Source organism: Panthera uncia (genome assembly GCF_023721935.1).
Source record: "Panthera uncia isolate 11264 chromosome A3 unlocalized genomic scaffold, Puncia_PCG_1.0 HiC_scaffold_11, whole genome shotgun sequence".
Classification (NCBI taxonomy): domain Eukaryota; kingdom Metazoa; phylum Chordata; class Mammalia; order Carnivora; family Felidae; genus Panthera; species Panthera uncia.
In genome coordinates this window covers 48,774,000-48,794,322 of record NW_026057578.1, presented here as the reverse complement: position 1 = coordinate 48,794,322, position 20,323 = coordinate 48,774,000, and the positions used below count along the sequence as shown (strand labels likewise).

At 42.0% G+C, this 20,323-nt stretch overlaps 1 protein-coding gene across 3 annotated transcripts in view; it reads left to right on the top strand.

Annotated features, from left to right (window-relative positions):
- Positions 1-12,735, top strand: part of ACSS1 (acyl-CoA synthetase short chain family member 1) — a 64,662-nt gene extending 51,927 nt beyond the window's left edge. For 2 of the 3 annotated variants that reach the window (XM_049650115.1, XM_049650113.1), the window contains 2 exons: positions 454-572; positions 7,609-12,735. In XM_049650115.1, the coding sequence (XP_049506072.1) occupies positions 454-572; positions 7,609-7,788 (299 nt within the window). In that variant the 3' untranslated portion in view covers positions 7,789-12,735. The remainder of the gene's footprint in view (positions 1-453; positions 573-7,608) is intronic. The other variant, XM_049650114.1, reaches the window with a different exon arrangement.
- The last annotated feature ends 7,588 nt before the right edge of the window (positions 12,736-20,323 follow it).

Here is a 20,323-nt window from a genome sequence, read left to right as displayed (position 1 = left end):
ACATTTTAATAGCTACTGTGGCTAGTTCCCACCGTGCTATACATGTACCCACAAGATTAGTGCCATGTGCTGTGTTCCCATGTACCATCTCACAGGAGTGGATGGTATTCTCCTGTCAGCCCACATTATGGTCTACTTCACAGGTGCAAGGACAGTGGGAGGGGGTTAAGTTATGCCTCCAAGGTCACACCCCCAGCCAATCAACACCAGAGCCCCAGAGAGCTCTCAACTACATGTTGGCTTCACTGGGATGTTCAAAGGAGCTGTGAGAATTGCTTCTCCTTTGGATGAAATGGGAACACATTTTCAGGGCTACAATGAAACAAAGCAGCTGCTACAAGGTCACCAGTGTATGATTTTAAGATCTTTAGGATTTATAGTGACTATATACAATGCTCTGCCTCAGGAGATGGTTTGTGGTCTAATACACCCCAAATCTTTGCTTCCTTCCAGCTGCATTTGCCTTTATTGTGTTGAAGGACAATGCAGGTGACCCAGATTTGGTGGTGAAGGAGGTCAGGTCAGCAGTGGCCAACAAGATTGCCAAGTATGCGGTGCCTGATCAGATTCTGGTGAGTGGCACCTGCCCTTCAGGTGTGATGGCGCTACTGGTTGTAAGCCTCCTTCTCTGCTTCCCACAATTAACAACAACAAGTGATCCCTTTCATCAGCAGCAAAGTGGACATTAGCTGTTTGGTTTCCAGGGAGGTAGGTGAGGATGGTGAGTTGCTGTATCCTCATAGAGAGGGGAAGGTCAGAATACCTCGCAGCAAACCTTTACACAATTCACCTGTTCAGGGTACAGTGCTGGGCAGGATTAGGCATTCTCTTACTTTGGCCTTTGGAAGCTATTTATAGGAGCAGGTCTGAGTGGTGAAGAAAATTAGAGATTTTAGTTATTTTTTTTTAAAGTTTTAATTTAAATTCCAGTTAATTAACATACAGAGTGATAATTAGTTTTAGATGTACAATATAGTGATTCAACCATTCCATATATTACTCTGTGTTCATCACAATGAGTGCACTCCTTAATCCCCACCACATATTTCACCCATCCCCCTGCCCACCTCCCCTCTGTAGTTAAGAGTCTGTTTCTTGGTTTGCCCATCTCTCTTTTTTCCCCTTATCTGTTTTTTTTTTTTTTCTTAAATTACACATGAGTGAAATCATAATGGTATTTGTCTTTCTCTGACTGACTTAATTTTGCTTAGATAATATTCTCTATTATATATATATATATACATATATATATATATACACACACTCTACTATATATACTATATATATATATATATATATGTACATACACACACACACCCACACACACACCCACACACACACACACAACGTCTTCTTTATTCATCAGTTGATGGATACTTGGGCTGTTTCCATAATTTGGCTATTGTAGATAATGCTATAAATATCAGGGTGCATGCATCCCCTTGAATTAGTATTTTTGGATTCCTTGGGTAAATACCTAGTAGTACAATTGCTGGATCATAGGGTAGCTCTATTATTAACTTTTTGAAGAACCTCCATACTGTTTTTCGCAGTGGCTGCACCAATTTATATTCCCACCAACAGTGCAAGAGGGCTCTCCTTTCTCCACATCATCACCATGACATACTGTTTCGTGTGTTGTTGATTTTAGCCATTCTGACAGGTGTGAGGTGATGTCTCATTGAAGTTTTGATTTGTACTTGCCTGATGATGAGTGATGTTGAGGATGTTTTCATGGGTTTGTTGGCCATCTGGATGTCTTTTTTGCAAAAATGTCTATTGATGTCTTCTCCCCATTTTTAATTAGATTTTTTTTTTGGGTGTTGAGTTGTAAAACTTCTTTATACATATTTGATATTAACTCTTTATCAGATATGTCATCTGCAAATATCTTCTCCCATTCCATAGGTTGCCTTTTAGTTTTGTTGATTGTTTCCTTGCTGTGCAGAAACTTTTTATTTTGATGAAGTCCCAATAGTTTATTCTTGTTTTTGTTTCCCTTGCCTCAGGAGACAGATCTAGAAAGAAGTTGCTATGGCTGATGCCAAAGAGGTTACTGTTTGTGTTCTCTAGGATTTTGATGATTTCAGGTCTCACATTTAGGCCTTTAATACATTTTGAATTTATTTTTGTGTTTGGTGTAAGAAAATGGCCTAGTTTCATTCCTTTGCAAGTAACTGTCCAGTTTTCCTAACACCATTTGTTGAAGAGACTGTCTTTTTCCCATTGGATATTTTTTCCTGCTTTGTTGATGGTTAATTGACTATGTAGTTGTGGGTTCATTCTGGGTTTTCTGTTCTGTCCCATTGATCTGTGTGTCTATTTTTGTGTTAGTACCATACTGTTTTGATTACTACAGCCTTGTAATGTTCCTTAAGTCTGGAACTGTGATGCCTCTAGCTTTGCTTTTTCAAGGTTGCTTTGGCTCTTCAGGGCCTTTTGTGGTTCCATACAAATTTTAGGATTGTTTGTTCTAGTTCTTGTGAAAAAATGCTGTTGGTATTTTGATAGGGAATGCATTAAATGTGCAGATTGCTTTGGGTAGTATAGACATTTCAACAGTATTTGTTCTTCCAACTCATGAGCATGGAATGTCTTTCTATTTCTTGATGTCATCTTCAGTTTCTTTCATCAGTGTTTTAGTTTTCAGAGTACAGGTTTTTCACCTTTTTGGTCAGGATTATTCCTCTGTATCTTATGGTTTTGGGTGCAATTGTAAATGGGATTGATTCCTTAGTTTCCCTTTCTGCTGCTTCATTATTGGTTTAAAGAAATTTAACAGGGGCACCTGGGTGGCTCAGTTGTTTAAGCATCCAGCTCTTGATTTCAGTTCAGATCATGATCTCACAGTTCATGGGTTTGAGCCCCATGTTCGGCTTCACGCTGACAGTGCAGAGACTGCTTGGAATTCTCTCTCCCTCCTTTCTGCCCCTCCCTGGTGCTCTTTCTCTCTCTCTCTCTCAAAATAAATACATAAAGACTTAAAAAAAAAGAAATGCAACAGATTTCTGTATGTTGATTTTGTGTCCCATGACTTTACTGAATTTGTGTATCAGTTCTAGCAATGTTTTGGTGGAGTATTTCAGGTTTTCTATATAGAGTATCATGTTGTCTGTAAATAGTGAACATTTTACTTTTTTCCTTGCTGATTTAGATGCCTTTTATTTCTTTTTGGTGTCTACTTGCTGTGGCTAGGATTTCCAGTACTATGTTAATTAACTGCAGTGAGAGTGGACATGTTCTTGACCATAGAGGAAAAACTGAGAGTTTTTCCTCTTTGAGGATGATGTTAGCTTTTCATATATGACCTTTATTATGTTGATGTATGTTCCCTCTCAACCTACTTTGTTGATGGTTTTTTATCACGAATAGATGCTGTATTTTGTCAGATGTTTTTTCTGGATCTATTGAAATGATCATATGGTTTTTATCTTTTCTTTTATTAATATGGTGTATCACATTGATTGATTTGTAAGTATTGAACCACCCTTGCAGCCCAGGAATATATCCCACTTGATCATGGTGAGTATTTCTTTTAATGTATTGTTGGATTCAATTTACTAGGATTTTATTGAGAATTTTTGCATCCATGTTCATTAGGGATATTGGCCTGTAGTTCTCTTTTTTAGTGGAATCTTTATCTGGTTTTGGTAAGAGGATAATGCTGGCCTCATAGAATGAATTTGGAAATTTTCTTTCCTTTTTTATTTTTTGGAATGGTTTGAGAAGAATAGGTATTAAGTCTTCCTTAAATGTTTAGTAGAATTCATCTGTGAAGTCATCTGGCACTGGACTTTTTGTTTGTTGGGAGTTTTTGATTACTGATTTATTTTCTTTGATGGTTATTGGTCTGTTCAAGTTTTCTATTTCTTCCTGTTTCAGTTTTGGTAGTTTTTATGTTTCTAAGAATTTGTGCATTTTTTTCCAGATTATCCAGATTTTTGACATATAATTTTTCATGTTCTCTTATAGTACTGTTTGTATTTCTGTGGTGTTGGTTGTTATCTTTCCTCTCTCATTTGTGATTTTATTTATTTGGGTCCTTTCTCTTTTCTTTTTGATAAGTCTGGCCAGGGGTTTATCAATTTTGTTAATTCTTTCAAAGAGTCAGCTCCTGGTTTCATGAACCTGTTTTATTACTTATTTTGTTTTAGTTTCTATACCATTTATCTTTTCTCTAATCTTATTTCCCTTCTTATGCTGGCTTTAGGCTTCATTTATTGTTCTTTTTCTAGGTCCTTTGAGTGTAAGGTTAGGTTGTTTATTTAAGATTTTTCTCGCTTCTTGAGGTAGACCTGTATTGCTACATACTTCCCTCTTAGAACCACTTTTGCTGCATCACAAAAGTTTTAGACCAACGTGTTTTCATCTTCATTTGCTTCCATATATTTTTTTATTTCTTCTTTGATTTCCTGGTTGACCAATTCATTCTTTAAGTAGCATGTTGTTTAATCTCCATGTATTTGTTGTCTTTCCAATTTTTTTTCTTGTGGTTGACCTCTAGTTTCATAGTGTTGTGATCAGAAAACATGCATGGTATGATCTTAGTGTATTTGTACTTGCTGAGACCTGTTTTATGACTTATTATGTGATCTATTCTGGAGAATGTCCAATGTGCACTCAAAAAGAAATGTGTATTCTGCTGCTTTAGGATGAAATGTTCTAAATATATCTGTTAAGTCCATCTGGTCCAGTGTGTCATTCAAAGCTATTGTTTCCTTGTTGATTTTCTGTTTAGGTGATCTGTCCATTGATGTAAGTGGGGTGTTAAAGTCCCCTATTATTATTGTATTATTATTAATTAGTTCCTTTATTTTTGTTATTGTCTTATATATTGGGGTGCTCCCAATATTGGGAGAATAAATACTTACAATTATTATATCTTCTTGTTGGATTATCCCCTTTATGATTATATAGTATCCTTGTCTCTTGTTATAGTCTTTGTTTTAAAATCTGTTTTGTCCAAAATATGAATTGCTACTCTGGCTTTCTTTTGACATCCATTTGCATGGTAAATATTTCTCCATCCCCTCACTTTTAATATGCAGGGTGGCTTTATATCTAAAATGGGTCTCTTGTAAGCAGCATATAGATGGGTCTTTTTTTTTTTTTTAATCCATTCTGTCACTCTATGTCTTTTGATTGGAGTGTTTAGTCTATTTAAATTCAAAGTAATTTTTTTATTTTTTTAATTTTTTAAAAATGTTTATTTATTTTTGAGACAGAGAGAGACAGAGCATGAATGGGGGAGGGTCAGAGAGAGAGGGAGACACAGAATCCTAAGCAGGCTCCAGGCTCTGAGCTGTCACTATCAGCACAGAGCCCAACGCGGGGCTTGAACTCACAGACTGTGAGATCATGAAACTGAGCTGAAGTTGGACGCTCAACTGACTGAGCCACCCAGGCGCCCCTCAAAGTAATTTTTGATAGATATGTACTTATTGCCATTTTATTACTTGTTTTGTCATTGTATCTGGAGATTTTCTCTGATCCTTTCTTGTCTTTGTCACTTTTGGTCCTTCTTTTCCACTCAGAGTCCCCTTTTAATATTTCTTGCAGGGCTGGTTTAGTGGTCACAGACTTCTTTAGTTTTTGTCTGTCTGAGAAACTCTTTATCTCTCTTTATGCTCTGAATGGTAGCCTTGCTGGATGGAGTGTTGTTGGCTACAGATTTTTCCCATTAAGCATGTTGAATATATCATGGTCTGCCAAGTTTCTGAGGACAGATCTGTAGCTAGCTTTATGGGTCTTCCCTTACAAGTTGAGGACTTTCTGGGGTGCCTGGGTGGCTCAGTCGGTTAAGCGTCCGACTTCAGCTCAGGTCACGATCTCGCGGTCCGTGAGTTCGAGCCCCGCATCGGGCTCTGGGCTGATGGCTCAGAGCCTGGAGCCTGCTTCTGATTCTGTGTCTCCCTCTCTCTCTGCCCCTCCCCCATTCATGCTCTCTCTCTGTCTCAAAAAATAAATAAACGTTAAAAAAAATTAAAAAAAAAAAGTTGAGGACTTTCTTTCTTGCTGCTTTTAGGATTTTTCTCACTATAATTTGCACTATAATTTCTCACTATATTTTGCAAATTTAATTATAATAGGTCTTGGTGTTGGCCTGCTTTTGTTGATTTTGATGGGAGTTCTCTGTGCCTCCTTGATCTCGATGTCTGTTTCCTTCCCTAGATTAGGAAAGTTTTCAGCTTCCATTTCTTCAAAAAAAAATGTCTGCCCCCTTTTCTTTCTCCTCTTCTTCTGGGACTCCTATAATACAAATGTTAATGTTATTATATTTGATGGAGTCACACTTAGTTCCCTAAGTCTATTGCTATGTTTCATAATTCTTTCTCACCTTTGTTCAGCTTCATTATTTTCCATTATTTTGTCTTCTAAGTCACCAATTCATTCCTCTGCCTCTTCCAGTCTGCTGTTCATTGCATTAAGCCTGTTTCCAATCTTGAGTATTGAGTTCTTCATCTCTGGTTGATTCCTTTTTAAGTCTGTTATCTCTGTGGTCAGGGTCTCACTGATGTTTTCTATTCTTTCTCAAGCCCAGTGAGTATCCTTAGGATTGTTGCTTTACATTCTCCATCAGGCATGTTACTTATATCTTATAAGGCATGTTACTTATATATGTTCCACTTAGATCTCTGGCCATGGACTTACCTTATTCTTGCATTTTGGATAAATTCCTCCATTGTTGCATTTTGTCTAAGTCTCTGCCTTATTCATAAGAGATTTTAAATAGAGAAACATGGGGAAAGTACCAGTGTTCCCCAGCCCCAGTTAGATTCTGAACATATCTCCTGGTGTCAGTGCAGGAGACACTGCCAGACCCTGTCTGAGAGGGTCTGTGTTAGAGTCAGGTCTGGGGAAGAAGGGGGCCCATTCTCCAGCCTTATTAGGTTTCCACTCCTTCCTTTGTTAACATTTCCCCCCACAGTCTTCCTTGGTTCAGAGGAGGTCCTCTGAGATGGGAATGGCCCTAGCTTCCCCTGGTGTCATATGAAGTCAAGTTGTTTGGTGACCAGAGTTTTAGGGAGACCTGAACTCCCCTTTCAAAAGATAGGTCACTGTTAAATAAGCCCCAAACATAGCTCTTAGCATGTTGCTGTTGACATTAAAGGGGCCATGGCTGTTTGAAAATGCTGAATTTTCAAATACTAAGCAAGACAACATTTTTGTCTGAAGTAGCTCTTACCACTTATGTCAGCAAAAAGCCACTTTGGGCCAGGCCAGTGGGTGGAGACGAGGTGCCATGGCATATACTTGGTTCTGTTGCTATCTGGGAGCCCTCATTAATGTAGTGAACAGGAGACAGAGGTATCAGCAGTGAGGCAGACCCAGGTATGGACAGACCTGACCTGGAGGAAGGCTTCAGCAAACCCCTGATGTGTGGTTGATTCTGCCCTTCAGGTTGATTTCAGCTTTAGGTCCAGATGGTGTGAAGATATAACCAGAGACCACAGGTCTCCATATCTTTGGGGCAGGCCTGGCATCTCAGTCATTCATTCCTGAGCCCCCAGCAAGGGTGTCATCCCTTGCTGTTACCCCAGTGCAGCTGGACACTGCTGGGAGTATGCGCACCACCTGAACTTGAATTCCACACCCTTTCCTTGCCAGGTTGTGAAGCGTCTTCCAAAAACTCGGTCTGGAAAAGTCATGCGGAGGCTCCTGAGGAAGATAATTACAGGAAGAGCTCAGGATCTGGGAGATACCACCACCTTGGAGGACCCCCATGTCATCATGGAAATCCTGAAGGTCTACCAGAAGTACAAAGACAAACAAACTGCTGCTCAGTGATGGGCTTTGGCTGAGACCCAGTGCCCATGCCCCTAACTGTCCTTCCAGAATGTAGCTCTCAGATTGGCTCATTTCCTACTGTCCCAGAAGCATTCCTCTCCTAGAGTGTAATCCACACTGCCCAAATGTGAAGTCTGTGCTAAGCCTGCCTTCTTTCTGCTGAGGACCCATGAAGAGATACTATTAGATATGCTTAGCATTTGTTTCCCTTGTCCTGAATTTGGTTTCCTGGGATGAAAAGTCATTGTCATCTCCATTTCTCTGTCACCTCCAGACAGCACAGGAAGGTGAGGTGTGCCTGCTCAGAGAACCAGAAGCAATCATATTTTTTCCCCCAGATGTACTAGATACAAAAGGCAGAAATTTTATTTTTATACTTTTATATTTTGGAAGAATGAGCAGATATACACATGTAGTGTGCAGATTTACTTATACACATTCTTCGTAACATTTAGAGTTATGAAAATATCCTTTTGTGCCTTTGCTCATGGGGAAATGTGGAGAGGGTCAGAGGATGCCTTTTTAATGTTGGCATGCTGGGAATCTGAATTTGAAATGTTTGTACCTCTGTCTAAATATAGCTATCTTGAGAACTTTCAAGCTTGTAGCATCCTTGTTTTGTTGTATATTTCTATTTACCCTGGCTTATGTATAATGAAACCTAACTTCTAAAAGTGATGGTATGAACGTGCTCCAATTTTAGTTCTAGACCCACTCATATATTCTGTTTCTCCAAGCTGTGATGTGGAAAGATTCCCCTTTCCACCTCAAATGCCTCTTGGTATAAGGTCAGCATGCTCCAAATATGTACGGATGTTCGGGGAAGCCCATGAAAACTCAGGTGACTTGTTTGGCCAGGACTGAATCCTTGAAAACTGCCTATCCTTCATTCTGTGGTTGGTGTGGGAAGAACCACAGAGGTCCAAGGATGAGACTTAGAACTCTGAATCAGGTCTCTCTCTTTTTCTTAAGAATGCCTTAAGCCATCTGAACATTAGCAAGATGACATAAACCTTTAGGTTTGCAAAGTGTTTATTAGCCAAGCACAAGAGGGCCAGTGGCGTGGAACACAGGTGAAGGCAGCCTGCTGAGCTGGGTCCTTGGGAACAGGGAAAGGTTGTCCTTATCTTTACCCCACATTATATGTGCCTTGCAGCTGTGTAGGTGTTCAAGGGGTGTCTGGGGTACTGAACACCTACTGTGGGTCATAGTTGTGCTGGCTTCTCTCTGATTAGGCAAGTATGCCTGTGACACCAACAGGGTGGCCATTGGCTGTGGCCCACAGAAATAGAGTGATGGTCTGTTCTCTGTTGCTAAGTAACAAGCGGTGCTTAGCAACAGAGAACCATGTACTTGGACCTGTCACATGTGTGGTAGACTTGGCAGACTGTAGTTATGGTGCTATTTATGAAATGGCTTGGGTATAAACTTGGACAGTGACCAGGATAGTTCATAAAGTTTATTTTGTTCATTCTCTTCCTTCTGTTGTGATGTTTTTGATCAAATAATGCTATTGTTATTGCTGAATATAATCCCAAGGACAAAACTGAAAGGGCCTAGTCATTCAAAAGAGAACACTTAAAAAAAAATCCATTGGGGAGGAAATCCTTTACAGGGAGGAAATACACACTAAGAGCTTACCTATCTTCCACTCTTATTTGGTAAACCTATCTGTGTCTAGATTGCTGTGCTATCCAATACACTAGTTATACATAGCTATTTAGGCATAAGTAAAAAATATATACAGAATAGAGCAGAATAAAATAAAATATTCAGTTCCTCAGTGGCAGTAGCCACAGTTCACATGCTCAGTAGCCACGTGGTAAATAGCTACTGGATTGGACAGCATGGACAAGAACATTTCCATCTTCACACAAGGTTCTGGTGGTGGGCACTGATTTGGAGCACAGATAAGGACAGGGAAGCAAAAAGAATCTCATTGTCAAAGACTGCCTCTGTGAAAAGCACAGGCTTGCCTGAGAGAGACGTCCCATTACTCAGGTTTGTCCTTTCTTTAGATGTGGGTGGATGAGGTTTCTATGAACTGGGGACATGGGGGGTGGGAGGTGAAAGGCCCTGACCCAACTGTCTCCTAAGAAAGCTGGACCAAAGCAGGAACTGGGAATGGCTGTTCCTAGGAACAGTGCTTGTTCTTGTGCTCTGGAGGTTGGGGGGCAGGGAGGCTGGGAGTATTCCCAGGGGCCTCAGCCAGGCACTGAATGCACGGGGGAAAGACACATTTTTGCACCCCAGGTTGCAGTGGGAAGTCACGGCAGGATCCCTCTTTTGCAGGAATAATCTATGGCCACAGACAGGATGCAGAGATGAGCTACAGTAGGATTTTGGCTGCCCTGAGGCAGGGCCTGTCTGAGAACAGAAGGGCACAGGAAAAATGGAGCCCGGGAGATAGATGTGCAGAGGCTGGTCAAGCTGTACCACATCTGCCCTGACCCCAGATGTCACTTTTTGCTTTGGATTTTCTATCAGAACTGAGATGTCCTAGCAAAAACCGAGTCAGAACCACTAAGAAGCAGAGAGTAGAGAAGGCAGCTACAGTGAAAGCAGAGAGGAGACATCTGTAGGTGTGGAAACAGAGACAGGGTTGGACTGGGATCCAGAGACAGCTAATCTTGGCATTACGTGTGTCTCCAGGCCAGCATGAAATTGGTAATAACAATAAACCCAAAGGGAAATTCTATTCAGATTCAGAAAAAAAGCAGTATGCGGTACCTTTGAAGAATAATTCTCATTTAGAGTAGCTAAAACAAAATGAAAAGTTGTGCTTCAAGGGAAAATTCAGCTTTCCAACATAATTAATTCCCAAAGGGAAAATGTCCCTATTAAGTCTAGAAACAGAAAAATCACAGCTAATGTTCATGACAGCAGTTATCTAAAGATCAGTCCTGAGCTGATTCAGGCTCATGCTCATTCCAGGTTCACCCACAGCAGTGAGTTCATAGAAAAGCAAGGGGAATGTGAATTCTCACCCAGTCTCCCTGGCCTGACTTGAGAGAGATCTGGCCATGGAATGAACCTGAGCCATCAATCCTTGCAGAGCTGACTTGCACCCACTGCGCCAGCCGCCCTCAGGATACCCAATGTCAGGAGCACAGCAGCAATGCTTATACTGTTGGGCACTGTGTGCAAGGAGGCCCTAAGCAGGTCACCCCATCTCCTCCTCTCATTTCACTTCGGGGCAGAGCTGGGGTGTGGATGGAGCTGGTCTAACTCCACCCTTGACCCCCAAGTTCAAACCAAAGGTGGTGTGGTCCCTTCTTGCGAGAGCTTTGAAGAATATCAACGGCATTTTAGTTTTATTATTTTATTACTTTTTTAAGGCACCTTACTGTTGACCTCTGAGTAGCTCTATCTTTGATAGCGGGGAGAAGCCTAAATCCAGACCGAGAGGAAGCTTTCCAGTAGACAGTGCTTTTGGAGGGGTGGTAATGCCAATTTGAGTTTTAGTGATCTTTAACTGGAGTTATGTAAGGTTTCCCTTCATCACTGTTTGGGAATTTTGCTGCATAACAGGATTAAACCAAGTAAATACACAATTTCTCCACCTGTGAATACCAAGTCTTTAGTTTTTGCAGTATTACTTTTTGGTTGACTTGTTTTATTTGTCCTGCTTGGGCTCTGTAGGGCTTCTTGGTCCATCTTAATGGCTTGTTGTCCATCTTAATCAGTTCCAGAAATATTTCAATCATTATCTGTTCATATGTAGTTTTTGCCTATTTGGTCTCCGTTTTTGAAGATCGTTAACTTCCCATATGTTGGGACCTCTCACATTCTATTTTCTAGTTCTCTTACTGCCTTCATCTCCATGGTCCTGAAGCAGAAACTGAGATGAGGGCCTGCGTGCAGGTGATTTGCTTAGGAATGTGATTCCAGGGACATGTGTGAGGAATGAGGTTGTGAAACAGGGAAGGAGGGAAACCAACGCAAGCAGACTCACGTCGGGCCAGCCAGCGCTGTGAACCACTGCTCCATCTCACATGACTCAGTAGGACTCTTACTGGTGTGTCTTTGAACCAACTGAGAACCAGCTGTCTGAAACGTGGCATGGCCTCCCAACTTTCTCCAGAACTTGCAGATGCTGTTGGGAAAAAGTGGCTCCCAGCAGTGGCCTCACCTCCCTGAGCCTCTGTTTTCCCTGGCCCAGTAATTCCTTACCACACTCAGGCTCTCTGGTGTTGGTATGCAAGTGTTGTAAATGTTTTGCTCATCATTATCCCCATGGAGAGTGTGAGTCTCAATTACTCAATCTGTTTTCACATGAGGAGGAAGTCTTGCATAATGTCCCTAAAATGTGACAGATTCTGGTTTCCAACATACATTTCATCCAAACGTTTCACATAAGTTAGTGAGGCCTTTCCATATTACTCTGTACTTCTTTTCTCCCTTCCAGTGTCACATGACTATCTCCCCATCAGTAGACGGTGACCCATCTTCTTCTTTGTAATGGGTGCATGTAGCAAACCACTGAATTTGAGCATTTATTTAACCATTATGAATGGATATGTAAGGTGATTACAAGTTGTCTACATTAGAAACAAGACTTAAATGGAATCCATGTATATCTTTACACCATGTAATCAATCAAAAGATGTGTTTGGCTATCGCAATGGTGTGAATGTTTGTGTCTCTTCAAATTCATATGTTGAAATCCTCATCTCCAAGGTGATGGTATCACAGGAGGTGGTGGGGCCTTTGGTAGGTGGTTATAAGAGGTTATAAGAGCAGAGCCTTCATGAATGGAATCAGTGCACTTCTAAAAGAGGACACAGAGAGCTCCTTTGCTCCTTCCATCATGTGGGGACACAGCGATGACAAGATGGTGACCTCTGAACCAGGAGGAAAGTTCTTGCCAGACACCAAATCTGTTTGCACCTCGATCTTTCACTTCAGCCTCCAGAGCTGTGAGAAATAAATTTCTGTTGTTTATAACCCTCCAGTCTATGGTGTTTTGTTATAGCAGCCTGAACAGAGTCAGATAACTGCCAACCTACAAATTTGGGTTTTTTTGTGAATATGGTCCACGAATACAGAGTGTGCAGAGAATCTTATGTGGTGAATCTTATGTAGTGTAGGTGAGAAATGTACACAAATAGAAGGACCAATGTAATATAAATAAATAAGACCTGGCAAAAGGCTATCTTCACCCCAAAGCTTAAAAAGCTGGAAATTACTCATATGGTGTGTTATCAATCAGTCAACAGCTGTAGAGATAGGTAGTAGCCAGTGATAAAATGCCATACAATAATTTTCAGACCATGACTTTTCTAGTCATTCCCTTTTTCCTAAAACATTTCCCTAGAGGGTTGCAGTTACTACTTAATATAACCTTTAAGATTTGTCTCTGTATGGGACTTAGATTCAGAAGTAGCTTTTATGATTTGGTCATGTGAAAATATTTTGTATAACTTTCATACTCCAGGCACAAGAAAGACATTTGATGAAATTCTCTTCCATTATATGTTTTGGAAGCAACTTCTTGTGTTAACATTTTTCTAAACTGTTGGGTTGGATGGACATTTTTGCTTTTTTGAGTTCAAGTAATTAAGACACTGATAAAAATAAATTCACTTTTCTCTCAAAAGTGGATCTAAGCCAGCTGCATGCTGATTGCTACTCCAAGTTGTGGATTCTTGGGTCCAGAGGGCTTTCAAAGTCAGGTCCCCACTTGGGTCTGTGTTCATGATGGGCTGCTGGCTGTAGAGCATGCGGTGGTCCCCGGGGAAAGTTTCCAGGGACTGGTACCAGGCTCACCTGGATGCCTGCTTGATGACAACACAGATTCCTGTCTCAGAATTGTTAAGCCTGAATCTCAGGAGGCAGGGGTTGGGGAATCTGGACTTTTAATAATTCTGCATAGTCAACTATGCCCTAGTGACCAGCTTTCAGAGACCACTGAATAATCCCAACACTTAATGTATTTCTGTTTCCATTTAAGAAAGTGACCTGCAGAAAGAGAGCTTTCAAACTAGGCAATAGCTTTTTTAAAAAAACATGTTTGTTTGTTTACTTGTTGAGAGAGAGGGAGACAGTTGGGGGATGGGGCAGGGAGAGAATCCCCAGCAGGCTCTGCATAGTCAGCCCAGTGCGGGGGCTCAATCTCATGAACCATGAGATCATGACCTGAGCCGAAATCAAGAGTCAGATGCTTAACCAAGTGAGCCACCCAGGCACCCCTAGGCAATAGCTTTATTTTTTAAATAATTTTTTTGGATGAAACATAACATATATAGAAGGGTGTATAAAACATGTACAGCTTAACAAACTGACATGAAACAAAACCCAGGTAACTTCCACTGAGGTCACGATAGGAAACACTGCCAGCATGTCAGAGCCTCTGTCCTCCCATTCCTGACCACAGTCTGTGTTCCCACCAATAAATCACAGCCCCTCAGGGTCCCAGACAAGAGGAGGGGTGTTTTGTCAGGGTTTTGCCAAATCCCTGCAGCCTCTTTCAGCCCAGAGCTGCCTCTCAGATGTTCCTGCAGGCAGGCAGTTCTTCAGGATCTGAATGCAGATTGGTAAAAGGGGTGATTCTTTTTGTCTCTTAATCATAGGGACACTGGACTCAGACCCCTGTCCCCTCTACCTCCCTAAAATGGAATACTATACATATTTCTCTATTTCTTATTTCCTCTCTAAGCAGTGATGCTCAACTTGACTTTTAAAAGTACCTAGAGAGCTTTCAAAACTCCCCATGCCCAAGCCACACCCTAGACCAATTGAATCATAACTTCTGGGGTGGGGCACAAGTATTGGAGTTTTTTTAACTTTTTATTTTAGAGAGCGAGTGCAAGTGTGGGAGAGGGGCAGAGGGAGAGAGGGGGAGAGAGGGGGAGAGAGGGGAGAGAGAGGGAGAGAGGGGGAGAGAGAGGGGGAGGGAGAGAGAGAGAGAGAGAGAGAGAGAGAGAGAGAGAGAGAGAGAGAGAGAGAGAGAGAGAATCCTAAGCAGGCTCCATGTTCAGTGTGGAGCCCAATGCAGGCCTCGATCCCACGACCCTGGGATCATGACCTGAGCCAAAATCAATTGGTTGAGTGGGATGCTCAACCAATGCAGGCATCACCATATTTTAAAGCTTCCCAGATGGTTCTAATGTGCAGCCAAAGTTGAGAACCACTGTCTTGAAGCTCAGCACTCTGGGGCAAAATAATTCACTGGGGACCCACTGAGGCACTGAGCCACTGCTGCCTAGAATCAGCTTTATTTTTACCTTCATTTTATGCCTTTGAGTCCAGCTGTTGACACTGTGAAGGCCACACACTCTGATTATGGCATCTGACTACTAGGATGGTCCTCCTGGCACAGGTGATTTAAGGGGAAGCAAGCTGAGAGAGCAGTACTATGGGGCAGAAAGGGGAAGAAGAAGCAGTCATCTGCTTGGTGTTGTCTCTGGTGTGTGGACCCTGGGCAAAGAGTAGAACAAGAAAATGCCCTTGAGAAAGTGTAACTACTTAAAATCAGTGGGTAAGTTCAGGAATCCTTTTTCTCAGTGAATTTGTAAATGCCCTGTGTTCAGGGCTCACTTCCCTGCAAGGACTTTAGGAGCTTGGTGACACTTACGGGAATGAAAGCAAACGTGTTCACAGCCTATGTTTGCAGCCACACCCTGATAAACAATGCAAATAATACCCAAACACCAAGACCCCGATCCTCCCACTCACATTCAGTTAGTGGACTTTATTCACAGTTTAGTGTCAACTGCTTCCATCTACCACCCCCACACAAACAGTAACCCCCACTCCCTGCCCTCTTACCCACTGTGCAGTGTACGTGCATCTACAGTCTCCTTCCTCTCTTGAAGGTAAGCTCCCTGAGGGCAGGATCCACCTGTAAATTACCAGTGCCTAGAGTACTGCCTAACACATGACATGGCAAGTGCTTAGTATCTGTTGAATGAATAGACATGACACTTGCCTAGCTGGTAGCTGGTATGTGTCAAGAATGGCTCTTTGTCTTGCAGAGTGAAGACACACACTCTGGAATTTTCTGGTGGAATGAGGGGAAGGTGCCACTGTGAAAGAATGGCACAGGCCTGTGAAGAACACAGCCTGTTTTGACCAAACCGTGTGGCTGCCTATGGGACAAAAAAAACCCCTCCTGCCGGCTGTCTTGGTTTACAAGTATTGGAGATGGGAATCATTTTGTTCTCACCCTGCTCTCTGGAGGGAAAAGAGTGGGAAGAAAAAAAAAAAGAAGTCTCTATTTCAACACTCTTTTGCTTGGTTGCTGGGATTCCTCTTCTCCTTATCATAAGGATATGGGGAAAGTAGGGGACACCACCAAACTTGTTCCCAGCCAGTCATGCCAGAGGCAAACTGTGACCCTCCAAGAGTACCACTTTGAGGGTTCCATCACTATGGCCTTTGCTAAACGTGAAGCTGAATTCCTGCCTGCACCAGCCTTTATTCCAAATAGCACAGGAGCTGATTAGTGCCCCTGACATCTGCACGATAGGGTACCAACCATGGCCAAAGAGGTGACAAGCCAGAGGCAAAAATCCGACTCTAAATAAACTGAGAAAGAGAAAAGGGAAGAAAGCTATGGCTGCCTGTCCTAGAACATTAACAAACTGCTAAGTACCAAGGAGTTTAGAAAACCTGTTGGAATAGTTGGCCTGCCAACTTCTCTTGCAAATAGGGTGGGATTTTCTAACGTTTATTTATTTTTGAGAGAGAGAAAGAGACAGAGTGCGAGTGGGAGAGGGGCAGAGAGAGAGGGAGACACAGAATCCAAGGCAGGCTCCAGGCTCTGAGCTGTTAGTAGTCAGAACAGAACCCAACACAGGGCTTGAACCCACGAACCGCAAGATCATGACCTGCGCCCAAGTTGAACGCTTAACTGACTGAGCCACCCAGGCGCCTGCAGGGTGGGATTTTCTTAGTAAGAGCCACCAACTGGGTAACTCTGTCTAGTCTCCTTGCTCTTGCAGACCCAAACTTCTGCCAAGCAGCCTTCTGGATGCACAGACATATTTTGGGCTGATTTCTTTCCCAAAGAAGGACGTCATCTCCGCCAATCATAGATCTCTTTATTCTTGAGAGTCAAGGAAACATTTAACTCTTTTATTTGAATATTTTTAAAGTTTATTTATTTTGAGAAAGAGCAAGCATGAGTCGGGAGGGGCTCAGACAGAGTCCCCAAGCAGGCTCATGTGGAGCTTGACACAGGTCTTAAGATCATGACTTGAGATGAAACCAAGAGTTGGATGCTTAACCGACTGAGTCACCCAGGAGCCATACACTTACAAGTATGCATATGTTTGCTCAAAAAGGCAGAGTAAAAATTGCCTAAGGGAAATAATTAGTTGCTTTCAAGAAATGATTTCTGGGTGTAATGAAACGTGATTAACAAGTGACCTGTGCCAAAAAGGAAATGTCAGTGTTAAGATTCCCAAAGAACAATGGGACAGATGAGCTACTTGTCAACAGAAATAATAACAATGAATGTCCATGTCCATGCAGACACTGGTGAATGTCTTTCCTACTGAGCACCATTTCCTATCAAGTCTGGGTCGACCTTAAGAATCTTCCTCTAATGAGCCCACTGTCACCGCTGTTGTTTAATATAGTGCTGGAAGTTCTAGCATCAGCAATCAGACAACAAAAGGAAATCAAAGGCATCAAAATTGGCAAAGATGAAGTCAAGCTTTCGCTTTTTGCAGATGACATGATATTATACATGGAAAATCCGATAGACTCCACCAAAAGTCTGCTAGAACTGATACATGAATTCAGCAAAGTTGCAGGATACAAAATCAATGTGCAGAAATCAGTTGCATTCTTATACACTAACAATGAAGCAACAGAAAGACAAATGAAGAAACTGATCCCATTCACAATTGCACCAAGAAGCATAAAATACCTAGGAATAAATCTAACCAAAGATGTAAAAGATCTGTATGCTGAAAACTATAGAAAGCTTATGCAGGTAATTGAAGAAGATATAAAGAAATGGAAAGACATTCCATGCTCATGGATTGGAAGAATAAATATTGTCAAAATGTCAATACTACCCAAAGCTATCTACACATTCAATGCAATCCCAATCAAAATTGCACCAGCATTCTTCTCGAAACTAGAACAAGCAATCCTAAAATTCATATGGAACCACAAAAGGCCCCGAATAGCCAAAGTCATTTTGAAGAAGAAGACCAAAGCAGGAGGCATCACAATCCCAGACTTTAGCCTCTACTACAAAGCTGTCATCATCAAGACAGCATGGTATTGGCATAAAAACAGACACATAGACCAATGGAATAGAATAGAAACCCCAGAACTAGACCCACAAACGTATGGCCAACTCATCTTTGACAAAGCAGGAAAGAACATCCAATGGAAAAAAGACAGTCTCTTTAACAAATGGTGCTGGGAGAGCTGGACAGCAACATGCAGAAGGTTGAAACTAGACCACTTTCTCACACCATTCACAAAAATAAACTCAAAATGGATAAAGGACCTGAATGTGAGACAGGAAACCATCAAAACCTTAGAGGAGAAAGCAGGAAAAGACCTCTCTGACCTCAGCCGTAGCAATCTCTTACTCGACACATCCCCAAAGGCAAGGGAATTAAAAGCAAAAGTGAATTACTGGGACCTTATGAAGATAAAAAGCTTCTGCACAGCAAAGGAAACAACCAACAAAACTAAAAGGCAACCAACGGAATGGGAAAAGATATTTGCAAATGACACATCGGACAAAGGGCTAGTATCCAAAATCTATAAAGAGCTCATCAAACTCCACACCCGAAAAACAAATAACCCAGTGAAGAATCTTCCTCTAATGAGGAAGATTAGATTAATTAGTGTAATTAGATTAGATTAGTGTAATTAAGGGAGTTTTCTCCAGTCAAGTTATTTATAATCCTTACCTCTTCCCCTACCTGCTTCTCATTGGAGCAGACATCACTCAATGTGCTGTCCTGTCCTGCTCACGTACAGTCCTGCCGCCTAGTTCCCTCTCTCGTTCCTCCTGAACGTTCAGTGGAACGTGGGATTTTGTCCTCTAACACAGCACCAGGCTTGGGCACCTCACCAAAGTTGGGAACATTAGAGTCTCAATTCAGGAATCTGGACTTGGGACAAAGAGACTGTAGTTAGTTGGTGGGATTCCTGAAATGGGAAGTCATGGAGAACTGGGCTTGAGGCAATAGTTTTCTGCCATGGACATGTCCTTGCAGAGAATGTGTGTCAGATGGAACGCATTCAGGTGCAAGCACAAACTGCTCACATGCATGAGGGGTTGTTTTCCTCATGTAATCTGAAAGCCCAGGTGTAGGTGGTTGCTGGCAGAGGCGAGCAGCCTAGGTTTTCTGTTCTCAGACTGTCGTTTAGACCTCAAGGTGTTTTCCCATGGTCACAAGACACTACTGTCACTCTAAGCACAACTCTGGGGTTCAGAGCAGAAGAAAGGGCAAGGCCTATCTCTCCCTTTTATCAGAAAAGCAAAAACTTTTCCTAGAGGTCAAAAGAAACCCTAGATTTCTTTATCTCAAGTTCAGAATCTAGCCTAGGACCACCTTAGCTTTAAGAGCTGGAAAAGTAACAATGTATCCAGCTGTAGTAGAGGGCAGGAAAAAGAAGGGAGGCAGTCAAATAACAGGGCTTGCCCCAGAAACATGCAGGGACCAAGAGACAAAATGTGGCGAGGCCCCAGGGAAGATGAGAGGAACATTGTTCCTGTTTTTCCAGGCCCTTGTTCCATTCCCTGTGAGGTTTGGCTGTACTTTCTGTGATGGTATTCTGTGAGATATCCCCATATCCTTCCAATAGATCCCTCCCTCATCTTACGTGGGCTTTTGTGGATGTCTGTGCCTGGCACCTGCATGATCTCTAAGATGCTTTTTCTACAGTGAACAAGTTATTCTACATTCTCTAACTTTACACTTTACACTTTCCTGCCCGAGCTGACACCAGAGCTTCCTATCACAATACAAGTTAGCTTGAAGCCCTGTTTAGGGCAGGCCATTCTTTCTCTCCCCTGGATTCAGGGCAGGGAGAAGGGCTCTGTCTATTGCTGCTCTTCTTTACCCCTTTGAGATGGTTTGTCTTCCTTGATTACTCATAACCTTGAAGTCTGCCCTGATTGTCATCCCCTTATTGACCAATCCATGGGCACTCCATACTTTTGGCCTGTTTCTTGTCCTCTTCCATCCCCTCAACCTACCCATTATAATGTTACTTATCCAAGGCCTGGTTCACACATCGCCTCCTCCATGAAACCTTCTCTGGGCATTGCTACCTGATGGCACTTGTTCCTTGTGGCCCCCAAGGCATCATGCAGTTCTTCCATGACACTGTTTTATATTGGTTATTAGGCTTATCTCCCCTCTGAGATTATAACATGTCTGCATGTTGGCTCACCTTATTTCACCTTCGTTTTGTCACAGCACTTGGCTGAGCACCTGGAAGGCTCTCAGCAGATATCTGTGAAAGAAATGGAAACAGTATGGGATTCGGAAAAAGCACTGGACTGGAAATAGGGAGTATTTCTAGTTTAAGCTGTGAGGCATACAATTGGCTG